The sequence below is a fragment of the Callorhinus ursinus genome, unplaced genomic scaffold, assembly GCF_003265705.2.
Source record: "Callorhinus ursinus isolate GAN/ISIS: 27379988/994484 unplaced genomic scaffold, GSC_fseal_2.0 scaffold114, whole genome shotgun sequence".
In the NCBI taxonomy this organism is placed as follows: Eukaryota; Metazoa; Chordata; class Mammalia; order Carnivora; family Otariidae; genus Callorhinus; species Callorhinus ursinus.
In genome coordinates this window covers 948886-966462 of record NW_027397176.1, presented here as the reverse complement: position 1 = coordinate 966462, position 17577 = coordinate 948886, and the positions used below count along the sequence as shown (strand labels likewise).

Sequence of the window (17577 nt, the reverse complement as noted above, 5' to 3'; positions counted from 1 at the left end):
GGTCAGATGTTAACTCTATCTTGAATCATTTGAAGAACTGCTAACCTATGTTCTAAAGCAGCTGCCCCACTTTACATTCCCACCACCAGTGTAATTTCCAACATCCACATCTTAACCCACACTTGTTATCTGACTTTTTGATTCTATTCAAACTAGTGGGTGTAAAGTGGTATCTCACTACGGTTTTGATTTGCATTTCCCTTTTTACGTATTTATCAGCCATTTATATATCTTCTTTGGAGAAATGTCTATTCAGATCTTTTCCTCATTTTTTTAAAGTTTTTATTTAAATTCCAGTTAGTTAACATACAGTGTAATATTAATTTCAAGTACAATTTAGTGATTTAATACTTCCATACAACACCCAGTGCTCATCACAAGTGCATTCCTTGATCCCTATCACCTATTTCACACATTCTCCTACCTACCTCCCCTCTGGTAGCCATCAGTTTGTGTTTTAATGGGATATTTGTCTTTTTTTTATTGAGTTGTAAGTGTTCTTTATATACTGGATACACATCCATTATCAGATAAATGATTTATAAATATTTTCTTTCTCCTATTCTGTGGTTTGTCTTTTCATTTTCTTGATGGTGTCCTTTCAAGCACAGAGGTTTTTTTTTAAATTTGATGTAGTCCAGTTTATCTACCTTTTTCTTTTGTTGCCTGTGCTTTTGATATCATGTCTAAGAATCCTTTGCCCAATCCAAGGTCATGAAGATTTGCCCCTGTTTTTTCCTTATACTTTTAGCTCTTACATTTAGGTTTGCATGTGGGTATCCAGTTGTCCCAGCACTATTTGTTGAAAAGACTGTTCTTTCCCCTTTGGATGGTCTTGGTACCCTTGGAAGTTCATCATAGATGCATGAATTTATTCCTGTACTGTCAATTATATTCTACTGATCTGTGTCTACCCTTGTGCCAGTACCATACTGTCTTGTTTACCATTGCTCTGTAGTAAGTTTTGAAATTGAGAAGTGGAGTCTTTCCCCTCCTTTACCCTTCATTTTAAGGAATGTCTAGGCTATTCTGAGTCTCTTGCAATTCCATATGAAGTTTAGAATCAGGTATCAATTTCTACAAAGAAATCAGCTAGGATTCTCATGAGGATTGTGTTGAATCTGTAGATAAGTTTGGAAAGTAGTGCTATATTAACAATGTTGAATTTTGGATGAAAAACCTAAATGTGAGACAGGAATCCATCAAAATCTTAGAGGAGAACATAGGCAGTAACCTCTTTGACATTGGCCACAGTGACTTCTTTCAAGACATGTCTCTAAAGGCAAGGGAAGCAAAAGCAAAAATGAACTATTGGGACTTCATCAAGATAAAAGAAAATAGTCAACAAAAATAAGAGGCAACCCATGGAATGGGAGAAGATATTTGCAAATGACATTATAGATAAAGGGCTGGTATCCAAGATCAATAAAGAACCTATCAAACTCATCACCCAAAAAACAGATAATCCAGTCAAGAAATGGTCAGAAGACATGAACAGAGACTTCTCCGAAGAAGACATACAAATGACTAACAGACACATGAAAAAATGTTCCACATCACTAGCCATCAGAGAAATACAAATCAAAACAATTATCATTGTTTTACCACCTTACACCAGACCTGCATCAGGCTCTCTGCTCAGCAGGAAGCCTGCTTCTCCCTCTCCCACTCCCCCTGCTTGTGTTCCCTCTCTCGCTGTCTCTCTCTCTGTCAAATAAATAAATAAAATCTTAAAAAAAAAAACTAATGATGTACTATATGTTGGCTAATTGAGCATAATAAAAACAAAGCAAAACAAAACAATGTTGAATATCCTGATCCACAAACATGGGACTCCCCCCCCATTTATTTAGATCTTTGTTTATTTCTTTCAACTATGTTTCATTTTGTTAAGAATACAAGCTGCACTTCTTTTGAAAAATTCATTCTTAAGTGTTTTACTCTTTTTTGATGCTTTATGAATGAAAGTTTTTAAATTTTCATTGGAAGTATATAAAATATATAGAAATTCAATTGATTTTTGTATATTGATCTTGTATCCTGAAACTTTGCTGAACTCATTTATTAGTTCTAGTAGTTTTTTTTTATGGATTCCTTAAGATTTTCTACATACAGTGTTGTGTCATCTTTAAATAGAAATAGTTTTCCAATCTGGATGTCTTTTATTTCTTTTCCTTGCCTAACTGTCCTGATTAAAGCTCCTGTACAGTGCAGCTGAATAGAAATGGCAAGAGTGTTCCTGATCTTAGAGGAAAATTATCCCATCTTCACCATTAAGTATGATATTAGCTGTGGGTTTTTCATAGATGCCCTTTATCAGGTAAAGTTACCTTCTATTCCTAATTTGTTGAATTGTTCAGCTTTTTCTTTGTTTGGTTGTTTTGTTTTTGTTTTTCTATCATGAAAGGGTACTGAATTTTGTCAGTGCTTTCCTGTGTCTATTGAGATAATCATGCAAATTTTGTTCTTTATTCTATTCATGTGGTATATTACATTAATTGATTTTCAGATGTTAATCCACCCTTGCATTTCTGGGATATCTTGGTTAAGATATATAATTCTCTTTATATTTTGCTGAATTTGGTTTACTAGTATTTTATTTTATTATACATATCTGTAAGAGATATTGGTCTGTAGTTTTCTTGTAATGTCTTTGTCAGTTTTGGCTCGATCCCAGGACCCTGGGACCATGACCTGAGCTGAAAGCAGACGCTCAACGACTGAGCCACCCAGGTACCCTAAGCAATGGATCTTGATATCAAGTAAGCATGATATGAGCTCAGTCATCTAACTTATCTCCTTTAAAACTCTAATGGAAATGACTAATAAGTCATAAAAATAGGGGACGTTGAGATTGACTTCATGTAGGCAGGAAAAAGACAAGTTCTCCTATCCCACTCCCCAGTGAAACTGGTGAAAATTACTTAAAAACAAGAACTTAAAACCTCTGGATATGGTCCTAGGGGCAAACCACAAATAAAGAAACATCTGTTCAAGAAAATCAATGAAAGTTTAGTAAGAAGGGTGAGTCTGTGGTATTTGAACCAAAACCACTCCTCCCCTTCTTCCTAGCTCATTGAGTTGGAGATTCTACTCCAGGTGGCTAAAGCCAAGAACACAGGGCTCCCTCTCTCACTGTCTCCCAGCTGGAGAGCTTACTTCCCTAGAGGACAGTGTTTTTCTTTCTTTTTTTTTTTATTATTATGTTATGTTACTCACCATACATTACATCATTAGTTTTTGATGTAGTGTTCCATGATCCATTGTTTGTGTATAACACCAGTGCTCCATGCAGAATGTGCCCTCTTTAATACCCATCACCAGGCTAACCCATCCTCCCACCCCCCTCCCCTCTAGAACCCTCAGTTTGTTTTTCAGAGTCCATCGTCTCTCGTGGTTCATCTCCCCCTCCGATTCCCCCCTTCATTCTTCCCCTCCTCCTATCTTCTTCTTCTTCTTTTTTTTAACATATAATATATTATTTGTTTCAGAGGTACAGATCTGTGATTCAACAGTCTTGCACAATTCACAGTGCTCACCATAGCACATACCCTCCCCAATGTCTATCACCCAGCCGCCCCATCCCTCCCACCCCCCACCACTCCAGCAACCCTCAGTTTGTTTCCTGAGATTAAGAATTCCTCATATCAGTGAGGTCATATGATACATGTCTTTCTCTGATTGACTTATTTCGAGGAGCAGTGTTTTTCACCCTGTCCCCAACTACCTGTTGTTGAGGCTAAGTCCTGGGCAAGAGTGGTTGAGCGGTGGGGACTCCCTTCAGCATACCGAGAATACTGGGGCTCTGATAGCTCCTCCCCCTGCTTGGGAGGCTGTGATTCCATGTCAGGCAAGCCCAGGGGACCATAGGCCAATGTACTCTCCTTCAGTGATTGTTACTCAGAGAAGCCTGCCATCATCCGCATCTTCAGTTCCAGAGCTCTTGCTCAAATATTTTGCCAGGGGTGGGGGTGGGGGTGGTGTAGAATTTTGACTGTGGGAAGGCTGTAAAACAGATAGCTGCTAATCTCTCCCAAAAGAACTAACCTCATTTGTACTAGAGCATGGAGAAGTTTAAACTTAAAGGTGCTCCCAAGAGCAGCAGAGCTTCTGGTGAAAGGCATTGGGGAACAGATTAATGGATCTAATGAAGATATAGCCTAGATTGTGGGCCCATTAGTTTGCAACAAAAAACCAGGAATAAGACATTTGGTTGGGGGGAGTTCTTCTGGGATCAGAAGAAACACCACGGGGCACCTGGATGGCTCAGTCATTGAGTCTGCCTTCGGCTCAGGTCATGGTCCCAGGTTCCTGGGATCGAGACCCGTACCAGGCTCCCTGCTCCACAGGAGGCTTGCTTCCCCCTCTCCTATTCCCTCTGCTTGTGTTCCCTCTCTCGCTATCTCTCTCTGTCAAATAAATAAGTAAAATCTTAAAAAAAAGATCCATTGCTTAAACTTCCTCATTATATCCCCAACAACTAGCATTATGCTCTGTACAAAGTAGGCTCACAGTGTCTCTTGCCAATGATACTGATAATATTCCAACAAGAACTAAGAATCCTCAAAATCAGGAGGAATTAACAATTATATAGTGGTTCAAAACATCACTGGTGAGCATTGGAACCAACTCCACCACTTCCTAGATGTGTGGCCTTGGATCATTCTGAGCTTGTTAGTTTCAACTGAAAAATGAGGCCAATAATAGTACCTATCAGTTAAAGTTGTTGTGGAAGTTAAATAATATATGCAAAGTACTTAACACTTAGTATATACTTAATAAATAGCTGCTAAGATATCAGACATTTCTAGACACTGTTGTATATGTACATATCACTTCATTTAATCCTTAAAATAATCCTGCAAAAATAGTTGTTAGTATCATTATTTTATCGGTGAAGAAAGAAAGACTTAAGTTTAAATAATTTGCCCAAAGTCAAAAGTAGTAAGAGAAAACCAGAATTTGAACCCAGATCTCTCTGGCTTTAAAGCTTCTTTCTGTTTAACACTGTTGTAGAAACTGAAGTACAGGGTTAGTCAGGAGAGACAGGACAAAAGCCAATCTCTAAGCTTAGAGAAGTTCCAATCCTGTTCTGTATCTGTTTCTACATGTACAGTTCAATTGCGGCTCCTATTTTCACATCAGTGAGCCAGCCTCAAACAGTGATCCTCTGTGCTGACCTTTCTGATAAAGACACTGTATTACTGTTCATTTAGAGAGAGAGAGAGAGAGGTAATTACTTATAATTATAAACCTGTCATGTGATGTTAAGAGAACCAACATCTCCTTTCTCTCCCTTAATAATATCAGAAATAGATGAGTTGGATGGGCTTCCCATGGTAGGAAGGCAGCTAAGTCTCACTGCATCAACTTTTATTCCCCAAGATTTCCTTAACCTTGGGTAATAAGTATTAATTTTAGTTGCTGGGGCACCTGGGTGGCTCAGCTGGTTGAGCATCCAACTCTTGGTTTCAGCTCAGGTCATGATCTCAGCCTTGTATCAGCTCCAGGCTCAGCGGGGAATCTGCTTGGGATTCTTTCCCTCTCCCTCTGCCCCTCCCCAATTCATGCACTCTCTCTCTGAAATAAAAAAATAAATCTTTTTAAAAAATCTTTAATTTTAGCTGCCATCATCACTGTGGTTTTAAGAAATGTAGATCCTTTTTCATACTCAAATGAAGACACTCAGCAGTACAGCTGAGACCACGTTAGCTGGTTCAAATAAGAGTTTATTGAAGTCTCAGGAAGACTTAAAAGAGAAACAGACTCAGAAAAAGCATGGCGCTTGGCTATCCGGCTGACAGTGGCTTATAGAGGCTAGATTTGCCCATGGCTGCTGCCGTCTGGAGGCACCATCTTTATCCTATCCGCTCAGGATGACACATCATCTGCTAAAAGGCCTCATCCCAAAGAACAAGAATGCTCCCTTCCTGCCTAGTTGGCCTCCTACTGAGTTCCAGGCCCCCATTCATTCCTCTGCAGGCATACACCAAGTGCCCAGCCTGCAACAGTAGCCCAGAGCCCATGGTCTATGTGGGCAGACAAGAGATAAACAACAAGCCATTGACAGATAAGTCCTGTGAAGGATAAATGAAGTTCCGTTGAGGAGGTAATGTTTGCTAAGATATGAATGTTGAGAAGGAGCCAGTACCCTGAAAAGCAAAGGAAGAGCATTCCAGGTAAAAGGAACAGTAAGTGCAAAGACCCTGAGCCTAGAAGGAGAAAAAGTAAGGTGGCCACAGTGGCTGGAATGCAGAGACCAAGGGATAGAGGAGATGATAAGAGTTGCAGAAATAGGTCAAGTCAGAACACACAGGGTCTTGCAGGTCTGGCTAATTGTGAAGAGATGCTTCTGGAGGGTTTGAAGCAGGAGTATGACATGGTATGCTTTATATTTTAGAGCTCTTGCAGGCTGCTCTGTGGAATAAGTTAAGAAACTAAAGAGGTCTTCCAATCACAGTGTGATAGTGGTAGCAGTAAAATAAAGACATGGACAACTTTGACACTTATTCTGGAGGGAGAACTCAGATTGCTGATGAGTTGGGAGAGGTGTTTCTTGATCTGTGCCTCATGCTGGCAATGACCATCTCTTTCCTGAGCACTTCTTCCCACCCACGAGAGCTTATCTCAGAGTTCTCAACCAGACAGCCGCACAAGAACACAGGGGGCACCCTCCTTGCAGAACTGCCCACAATCCCGCCCCAGATGGACACGGAGGCGCTGCCCGCAGTCTTAGCTGGATCCTTGGAGAAGAAAAGCGAGCGCCCACCGGCTCTACTCACCACCGTGGCCTCGGGGTGTCCCCTTTTGAGAATGACCCTATCCTAACACACGCGTGCGAATGCTGGCTGCGGGTCGCGGCCCTGCGGGGACCTAGGTGGCCCTGTGACCCGCGCGCCGCGCCCGCGCCCGCCGCCGCTCCAAGTCTGCGTGCGCGCGTGCGTGAGCGCGTGCCGACCGGGCCCGCGACCCGCAGCCGGGTCGCCGCCGGCGCTCTGAGCCCGCCAGTCTGGCCCGGAGCGGGCAGCGAGTGGAGGCGCCGCGCCCTGCCCGGTGGGCGCCTGGCCTCACCCTGAGCCGCGCGCGCCCTGCGCCTGCAGAGGGTCCCCCCGCCACCGTGGCCGCAGAGCCCGAGCAGGCGGCGGCCGGCCGGGAACCTCCTTAGCGGAGCCCCATGATGTCAGCTGGCCCGGAGCGGCGGCCGTGCGGCGGCGGCGGGGATGAGGCCGAGGACGCCGCGCGATCTCCTGCACGCCCCTCGCCCTCCGACGGCGCTGCCGGCCCCGGCCCGGGCCCCGGCTCGCTCGCCCTGTCGCCCTGCAGTCCCGCTGCCGTAGCGGCCCCCGCGCCCTGGCCCGCGCCACCGCCCGCGGCCCAGCCGCCCCCGAGCCTGTGGCTGGAGCTCGGGCCCGCCTGCATGAGGGCGCAGCAATGCCCGAGCGAGTCGAGCGGGCAGACGAGCGGCGACCTCGGCACTAGCAGCAGCAGCAGCGGAGGCAGTAGCGCCGGGCTGTCCCCGGGCTCCGACTCGGACAGCAGCGGCGTGGTGTGTGGCGGCCGCGGCGGCAGCGGGGGCATGCGCGGCGCCCTGTCCCGCTCCTGGAGCCTGGAGAGCCTGCGCTCGGCCACCGCCGGTAAGGGCGCCGCCCGCGCCCCTGCCGCTCCCCGCGTCTGTCCTCTCCCGAGCTGCTGCTTCTCTCTCCTTTTCCTTCGAGACTGTCTTGCCTCCTTTCCTCTCCTCCCTCACTTTTTCTGTTTTTCGTTTCCATCTTCTGGTTCCTTGCTTCCCATTGCTTTGCCCTCCTGATTCCTTTTCTTTTCCCTGGTTTTCTTCTTATTTGCCGCCACCACCACCTCCCACCATCCCTGTCCCTTCTTTCACCCACTTTCAGCAGTGGGCCACCTGTTACAGCTGGGACCTTGTTGCCCCCACCCCCCGCAGGGCACGTCGTCAACTGGGAAACTGAGTGCCGAAGGTGAGAATAGAATTTGGTCCTTGATGCTCTATTTCCCTTCCCCAAACTGTTCTTGACCAATGGCACATGTCTGGCTTTCTGAACTGCAGCTCTTTGACCTCTATAAAACAGAAGATAGGAGAGGGCTCGCTGGCCAAGGGTGGACAGGATTCAGTGCGTTTGGTCCTGGCTTCAGGACAGGCTCCCCGCCCAGAGGAGGGGGTTTGTCTTGGACCCTCTGAAATAAGCAGTGCTGTTTCTCTGAGATAGGATTGCTCTGGGGTCCCCAGGGACCATGTGCTCCCCTTAGTGCCCCCCTTTCTGTTCGGAGGACCCAATTCTGGGTACAGATTGAGAGAAAGACTTTGACCCTAAATATTAATTAAGGAAGTTCAGAGTGGTTTTATAAATGGTGTTTTATGAACTAACCCTTGGTTAGTTGGCAAACGGGATTCTTTATATTTTAGTTCTTGCAAAAATTCAACAAGTTATTTTTGAGGCCCTGAAATGGGAGCTGTAAAGGAAGATAAGTGCTGCCCAGAAATCAGAAATGGGGGGCTGGGGGAGGTAATGCTTGCATTATGCTTATGCATGGTGTAGGGGGTGCAGCCTGGGAGAGCTGCATGGTCCTACCAAGATAGTGGAGGTGGAGGTGAGGCTCTTTGTGTGCCCTGGTCAGAGCAGCAGAGCCAGAGAAGGGAGGGGGGCATGCACACAGCAGTTCTCCCCACGCCCCAAAGGCGGAGCACAAGCCATGTTGGGGAGTAGAGTTAAAGGCTGACTTCCAAGGTTGTGAGAGTACCCTTACTGGCAGACAACAGGGTTGAGACTCTGCTCTAAAGTAGGTGGGTTTGGAAAGGGAAAGTGAAGGGTGCCCAGACTATTGTATTGAGCACTCCATGATTCTCATCTGCTCCATCCCAAAACAAACACATGAAACAGAAAAATTGGCTTCTCCTCCAAATAAAAGTTTTTTTGGAATTCTACAGCCCTGACTCCTTCCCACCCCAACTCCCTTGAAACTCTCCTTTCCCTCCCTCCCTGGGCTGCTTAAACAGAACCCAACTTGAGAAAACCAAACAAGATAATACTGTAAGTGAGACTTTAAGGAAACTGACAAAGGACCCTTTTTTTTTTTCTCTTAGCCCAATAGCTTTCCTTCCACTTCCAGAGTGAGAAGGCATACCTGCTCTACCTCAGCAGTGGCAAACAGGCCCAGAGAAGCTCAAGGAGGTGGCCCTGGTGCCCCCAAGGACTCCTTTGCCCCAGGGCAGAGGTGAAGCAATGGGAATGGGAGACCTTGAGATTCAGGGACTCCCCAGACCACACCAGGGGCACTGAGGCCACCTGGACGAGTTTCAGAGAGAACAGCTGTATGGGTATGAAGGTCTAGGGTGGTGTGTATGTGTGTGTTGGGAGGCGAAGCAAGGTAAAAGCTGAGGCCCAGAAAGCTGCTCCTTGAGGGGCTCAGAGTTGCCCCTACAGCGGGAGGACAGGGTTTAAAGCAACGTGATATTGGAAGAGTTGATGTGAGACCCAGAAGCAAATGCCATGCCCTTCACAGAACACGGGTATTGCTAGGCATATGGACAGCACACTGCCCTTGCTCAGGGGGTGCTGGTCAGTAACCAACCACAGAGACCCAGGGCTTGAAGGCATTTTAAATCCCCTCTTCATACTCTGCCCTCAGTCCCACCCTCAACCCTCTACTACCTGCCTTGTTTTGGGGACCCTGTATCAGTTGTATTCAATACTAGATTTGTAACAGGGTGCTGCCATGAACCGTGTAGAGTTTTGTGAGTCCATGAAACCATCACAACTGGATTTCTGGAGAGAATTAAGCCCTAATGTCCTAAGACATCTCCTCTATGCAATGCAAGAATTTTCTTCTCTTCTCCTAGAACAGTACTAGCTATTTGCCATCCTTGAGAGGAATTGAGAAAATAGACACTCGAGTAATATTCTTTGGATTTGTGGTTTAGATGAGATCTGGTTGGAAAGGCTGCCATGGAGGGGGACTCAGTGGGAAGAACAAAGGGAAAGTAATTTGCCGAGCTTCTTCTATATGCTCCATGTTACCTGCTTTACCACATGAAAATCTAGTGAGGTAAGTGTTATTATCCTACAACTCAGGTGCAAAAACAGGATCAGAGAGATGCAGTAACTTACCCAAGGTTGCCTAGGTAGGCCATGTCTAACTAGAGCTTCAGGCCTGGATCCATGTGATTTGATAAGAGCTCTTTACCAGGTTTGGAGTGGAGGCTCCAGTGGAGTGCCAGGTTCAGAAAGAAAAGGTGTGTTGGGGTGGAGTGGGGGGGGGCAGGGGGGTACATATTGAAGTAATGTCTTGGCTACTTGCATGCTATTATCTTTATTCGACAGTCATGGCTTTTTTCTAGATCCCAGTTACCCATTTTCAAAATGAAAACATTGAAACCAAGGATCTGACTCCTTCTCTAATCAACTATAAAATTCCATGATTCTAGTCAGAGCTGTTGATTTGGGGTGGATACCCTCTGTGAGTTGGCATTTATTGTATATTGTATTTCTGTTCCATCTATGGCTCTAAAACAAAGCACATGTGTGTTTAATTGAACTGTGTTTCTCTCTTAAGAAAGATTCAGAATTACCAGTAAAAGATCCTTAGCAAACTTATTGTTGTTGTGATTTTTATAATGGAGTGTATTTGCTGAACATTTTTGTAGTTATCAGCAAGAACCAGAAAGGCTAGTACTTGAGGCCAGAATTGCAACTTACCTGCAGGGCAGAACATCAGCTAGGGAATCTAGCAGAGAACTGTGGATTCTCCTTATTTCCAAAAGACTTTTTAAATCTTAAATGTCCAATCTTGGCATTTTCCTTTGAAATTTCACTTTTCCTGGTGTGGAGAGGACCTTCCTTTAAGGCAGAATCTGAAAATTAAACGTAGTTGACAAGGTGGAATTTCTATAACCCTTCTGTCTGCCCCACTGTCTCATCCCCCTAAGCAAGTGCCTGTAGTCTTTGCAGCCCTCAGCTATATTATCACACTACTGCTACTGGGCTAAGACTTTTTAAATTCCTATTCTGATGTCTTGTCTGACAGGATTACTTCTCAGTTCAGGCTTTTGGAGTTGACAGTTTTCACCACCTGTGCTTTTGCTTGGTTAATGCCATATGACTTCTTGGGAGAAAATGCTTGCTACAACCACATTCCTCTGCAAGTCCCTGAGGCATTTTTCTGACTCAGATAGGAATCAGACTTTTCCGAAGGCTAGGCCTCTCCTGTAGTCAGACATTTATTTAACACTTGGCATATTCCAGGCACAGCACTAGGCAGTAGAGATGGCGGGCAAACCATACATCTTGCCCTTAAAGAAATGACAGCAGAGCGAGACAGACAGTGACAGTTCATTATAAGGGCTCTGATAGAAGTAAATCCAATAAGATGATGCGTCAGGGGTGCCCAAGCCACTCGCAGTGGATGATTCTCTAGAAAGACTCACAGAGCTCAGAAAAGCTGTTACATTCATGGTTCCAGGCTATTACAGTAGAAGCCTACAGACTAAAATCAACTAAGGCAAAAGGAGCATAGGGGCAGAGTACAAGAGAAACCATGTGCATACTTCCAGATGTTCCCTCCCATGGAATCACGTGGACCATGCTTAGCTCTCCCAGCAACATTGTGTGACAACATGCAGGAAGTGTAGAAAATGATGAGAGTTTGCCAAAGCCTTGTGTCCAGGGTTTTTATTGGAGGTCAGTTACTTAGGCATGTAGTGTCCATAAGACTGACCCTAGTAACTTAGTCTCCAAGCTCTCCAGAGGTCACACTGATGCAGTGTAGCCCAGGGCCCCCATCATAAATCACTGTTAGTATAAAGTGTCTGGGGTGGTTGAAGACCCCAGGAATACAGAGCCACTCTTATCAGGCCAGATATTTCAGGAACTTAGAGTTATTCTCCCCAGAACCCCTGAAGGCCAGTCCTTCCTTCAAAATGTGTAAGGTTTGTACATCCCCAAGCTTCCCCAAGGAAGCTTAGAAGAGAGGCACCAGACCCTACTCGTTATGAGGGGCAAAGACAGGGAGGGAGTGAGTCAGAGAAACCTTTCAGGATAAGGTACTGCCTGAGTCTTACTGCCTGCAAGTTAGCTGTGTGGTGAGGAGTAGAAAGAGCCTCCATGATGAAGAGCCAACATAAATGCAGAAAGATGTACAAAGGAAGGGAGCCTGTGTTTACTGAGCACCTGTGCTGGGTACTGTGTTAGGTGCTTTAAATATGCAGGAATTGCAAATAATATGGAATGAGGAGCATAGCAAGAGATAAGGAAGACCAGGCTGTGACTCCATGCTAAGAACTATGGACTAACAGTTCTTGGAGCCATGGAAAGGTTTTAAGCAGGACATTAATGTGGCCAAATGCTTGCATACTTTCTCTCCTTCTTTATTTTTATTATCTCCTTCTTTATTTTTAAAGTTACACAGTACAAGTTACTCTTTTTGGTGTATAGTTATAAGAGTTTTGACAGATGTATACAGTCATGTCACCACCCACCATAATCTAAATACAGAAGAGTTCTATTACTCTAAAACATTAATGCTGCCCCTTTGTAGTCACCCCCCTCGCCCACCCCCATTTCCTGGCCAGTTTGACTACTGCAAGAATGTCATATCCATGGACTCATATCATACTGCCTTTTGAGGCTGGCTTCTTTCACCTGGGATAACACATTTGAGGTTCATCTGTGTTTTTGCATGTATCAATAGTTGTTTTTTCCTTTTATTTGCTGAATATTATTCCACCGAATGGATACACCACAGTTTGTCTGTTAGTTCACTAATTGAAGAGTTTTTGGGTTGTTTCTGGTTTTTGTCTATTATAAATAAAGCTACTATGAACATTAGTGTATGAGTCTTTGTGTGGACATAAGTTTACATTTCTCTTGGGTAAACACCTAGGAGTAAATTGTGGGATCATTTTGTAAGTATATGTTTAACTATAAGAAACCATCAAACTCTTTTTCAAAGTAGCTACCATTTTCACTCTCACCATCAAAGTATGACAGTTCTCATTGCTCCGTATTTTCTTCAGTACTTAGTACTGCCAGTGTCTCAAGCCATTCTGTTAGGTGTGTGATATCTCATTTGGTTTTTATTTGCATATCCCCAGTAACTACTGATGTTGAACATTTTTTCATATGCTTATTTACCATATAGGTATCTTCTTCTTCGGTGAAGTGCCTGAATCTTTTGCCAAGTTTTATTGGATTATTTGTTTTCTTATTACTGAGTTTTGATACAAGTTTTACTCATATATTCTGAGTACAAGTGCTTTGTCAGATATGTGATTTGCAAATATTTTTTCCAGTCTGCGCTTTGTATTTTAGTCATTTAACAGTATCTTTTGCAGAGCAAAAATTTGTAATTTCAGTGGAACTCAATTTTTCTTTCTCATAACTTTTCTTTTATGGAATATACTTTCAGTGTTGTTATCTGGAATGGAATATACTTTAGTGTTCCTTATCCAGGAACTCCTTTTTGAACCTGAGGACATAGAGTTTCCTATGTTTTCTTCTAGACGTTTTTATAGTTTTACATTTTATACTTAGATATTTGATCCATTTTGAGTTAATTTTTATATAGTTTGAGATGAGGGTCAAAGTTCATTTTTTTGCATATGCATGTTCAGTTTTGTAGCACCATTCATTAAAAAGATTATCCTTTCTCCATTGAATTGCCTTTGTACCTTTGTCAAAATTCAACTGTCTATATTTGTGGCTCTATTTCTGGACTCTGTTCTGTTCCACTGATGTAAGGGTCTATCCTTTTGTCCATACTGTTTGTCTTAATTGCTATAACTTTATAGTATGTCTTGAGGAAGGTATGTGAACCCTTTCATTTTATTCTTTTTCAGTATTACTGTAGTTATTCTAATTTTTTTTGCCTTTCCATTTGCATTTTACAATCAGTTTGTCAATATCTACAAAATGTCCTGCAATCTTGATACAGATTGTAATGAATCTTTAAAACAATTTGGGGACAATTGAAATCTTGACAATATGGAGTCTTTCAATTTATGAACATTGTACCTCGGAGGCTAGGAAGCCAAGCCATGGACCACCCACCACTCACCTGCAGTACCTATAGATTTGGATGAATTCCTCCCTTCTAAAAGTTTCCAAAATATCCTAATGTTCCTGAACCTGCCAGATAGTGACCTTCCTCACTGACCTACAAGTCTGGGAATTCTATAAAGCTATCAGACTAGTTTTTCTAAGAAGGTTTCGTAAGCATTGGCTGCATGAAGTCAACTTAGGTCCCTAAAAGTGTCTGGGTGTATGTCATTAACTTCATATTCTTATATTCGTATTCTTAAATATGACATTCTAGTCGTATAGCCAAGTTTCTAGGTATTCCTTCCATTAACAAGGAGGACAGATTCTTATTGAACCTATGGAAACAATTATGTTGCTATGAAAATAAATAAGAGTACTCAGAGTGTCCAAATTCTGGAGGGGTCAGGCAGGGAGAAAAAGGTATAATTAACAAATGTTTCATTTTACAAAAGCATAGTCTACCAAATGGCTGTTTATCAATTAAGGATAATTTAAGAGAATAAAAGGGGTGTTCCTTATGTATCCAGAAATTAGAACATTAGAATATTAACAGTGTTACAAATAAAACCCACAATCATCCGTCATCAAATCATTCAGTTTAGTGTAGTTAATTATCACTCTGGTCTATCTTGGGTTTGTAATCTCTTAAATCCACCTGCTTTTCTGCTAGAGTTTTAGAAATCCAGTGTTGGAATCTCAAAGTTGATTATGTGATATCATCAGAACCCTACACCGAAAAGTACCTGGCATAGTCCCTTCCATGGGGTACTGAGACAGTTCTTTGTTGAAGAGGAAGCTCTCAGGCCGTAGCTGTAGCCTCAGAATAAAACAAAAAACTATCTATAGAAGACTTAAAGTGGCTATGGTTAAATTATTACTAATAATTTTAAAAGTGAAAGATCTCATGAGAATTCATAACAAGAATAGTGTAACAGACAAGGAATTTTGAATGTTTCTGCCCTATACAAAACAAGATAATAAAGTCAATCAGAAAATTTCAGACATAATTATAAACATAATGATTAACTGTATTTTCAAAGAAGATAGTTAACATTACAGCTAATTTATTTAAATGAATGAGCGTAATTTCTACATAAAATATTTTCAGATATAATATGTAATAATCCTAACAAAATTTATTATGAATATACCAACCATGTAGTTAGAATATACCAAGAATATCTATGAAGAGGTTGAATAAGTCTGGAGCAGGTCCTAAACATTTCAATCCCCAGTTGAAAACTACTGGCCTACAAAATGCTAGATTCAAATTAAAGAAGTAAAGTTGCAACCAACTTAACATTTAAAAGTAAATGAAATCATGATTTATAATTCTATATTATTGTCATATGATATCAGACAGAGTAGTACCAGTACTCTGATAAATGGGAACACATCATGGACAGCAAGGACATTGGCAATTCTCTAGGAACTTTCCATATAGCATACATTTTTTGAAATATTTCTGTTAACATTTTACCCATTCATATTTAACCTAGGGAAGGTTAGACATCTTTCCTAATTTGACAGCTCTTCCCATTCCCATTCCCATCTATGGTAACATATCAAATAAACCTAAATATTTCTAGCACTTGTCTTTTTCACAAGATGAAAGAACAAATGCTTTATGATTTTCCAAACACCTTCTAGGAAATCCCAAAGGCAATTTCAGGTTCAAAAGTCATCATTAAGGATTTAATTTTGGAAGGGCAAAATATCAAAAGTTGTCAGGAGATTTGAACACTGATTAAGATAGGATCATGAGTTACTAAATAATACTTGACTAGCTGCTGTTTAATGAATGTGACGATAAAATATTTCCAAAACAAACATGATTGTAAGGAATCTTAGCTCTTTTCTAACTAAGAAAGCTTTGTGATCTGAAGTAATCAGACATGGCAAAGTCAACATAAAACACAATGGTTTTCATGATATACAGAATCTCTGCTGTCTAGGCAGATTACACAGAAAGCAACAAATAATCTTCTACAACTTCTTATGAAGAGCAAACCAATAATCCAAGAAAATTTTGTAATTTTAACAAAGAGACATAAAAATTTTTTTTTGCATCAGTATAATATTCAATACTACAACTCCTTTTGCAAATCTTATAAAACCTACCAACTCTTTGTCAGCTTTGACCATGACAAGTTGAACTCTTTTCTTACAACTTCTAGATCTGTCTATATCCCTTACACTTCTCAGAGGAAAAAGCAAACACATTTGTTAACAGACCCAATTATATGTATATAGTCTCTCTATAGCATAAAAAATAAGAGCTCTTAAACTCAATGAATGATTCAGTATTCTATCTTATTGAAATAATCTAAATATCTATTGACTATCCATTAGTTGACTCCCAGTTTGAGTGACATAAAAATCTTGGAAATTATCTTCAAGCTAACATACTTACTGTTGAAAGAGGGTTGTCAGAATAATGATTCAGTTTTGTTAAACACATGTACATTTTTCATAATGGTAAACATTTAGTAGAAGTTGGGCGCCTGGGTGGCTCAGTTGGTTAAGCGACTGTCTTCGGCTCAGGTCATGATCCTGGAGTCCCGGGATCGAGTCCCACATCGGGCTCCCTGCTCAGCAGGGAGTCTGCTTCTCCCTCTGACCCTCTTCCCTCTCATGCTCTCTATCTCTCTCATTCTCTCTCTCTCAAATAAATAAATAAATAAAATATTTAAAAAAAAACATTTAGTAGAAGTAATGCTAACTTATATAAAAGTAAGCCTATATAAGTTTAGGAAGAACATACCCAAGTAGAATAAAAACCAACACATATATTATTTAACTCTGATAATTATTTAACATAGAGAAGACATAGTTCCACTTATTAAGCCAAAGACTTCCTAAATTATCTGTACTTGAATAGTTAAACTGTTTCTGAGGGTTTTTTTTTCTTTTTTTTTTTTTTTAAGATTTTATTTATTTATTTGTCAGAGAGAGCACAAGCAGGAGAGCAGCAGGCAGAGGGAGAAGCAGGCTCCCCGCGGAGCAGGGAGCCCGATGTGGGACTCGATCCCGGGACTCCAGGATCATGACCTGAGCCGAAGGCAGCCGCTTAACCGACTGAGCCACCCAGGCGTCCCCTGAGGGTTTTTTTTTTTTCATATTGAAAATATTTGAGGTTCAATTTCCTTACCTTCTTATAATATTAGGAATAGTCAATTATTACAAATGCTAATTTATTTTTAAGGTGATCAGAATAGAGCTCCTTTAAGAGATTTTATAATCTAATTTGGTAACACTATCTGAAGTTAGGAAAATATTACACACTTGCACAGTGAGAGGGAAAGTCCTTTCTGAATTATAGACATGGAAACATACAGACACATAGGTTTATAAGCTTCAGTCATAAAATTTCAGCCATTTTACAGAAATAAAAAACTCATCAGTCCAGGTATCCACCTCCTGGTGGGCATGGAATTCTTAATTGACTTGAGCTTAAGATAGACAAAGAGACAAACAGAAGACTAAACAGATTCTCTGCCATCTTCACTCAACAGAAACAAGATCT

At 41.8% G+C, this 17577-nt stretch overlaps 1 protein-coding gene across 5 annotated transcripts in view; it reads left to right on the top strand.

The window, feature by feature from the left end:
• ARHGEF4 (Rho guanine nucleotide exchange factor 4) overlaps window positions 1–17577 on the top strand; it is a 246065-nt gene that overhangs the window by 154581 nt on the left and 73907 nt on the right. Inside the window, exon 1 of one of the 5 annotated variants that reach the window (XM_073889675.1) lies at window positions 7310–7634. The exons of the other annotated variants lie outside the window; for them this stretch is intronic. Within the exon in view, the coding sequence (XP_073745776.1) occupies window positions 7418–7634 (217 nt within the window). The 5' untranslated portion in view covers window positions 7310–7417. Of the gene's footprint in view, window positions 1–7309; window positions 7635–17577 lie in introns of those variants that run through there. 5 annotated transcript variants of the gene reach the window in all.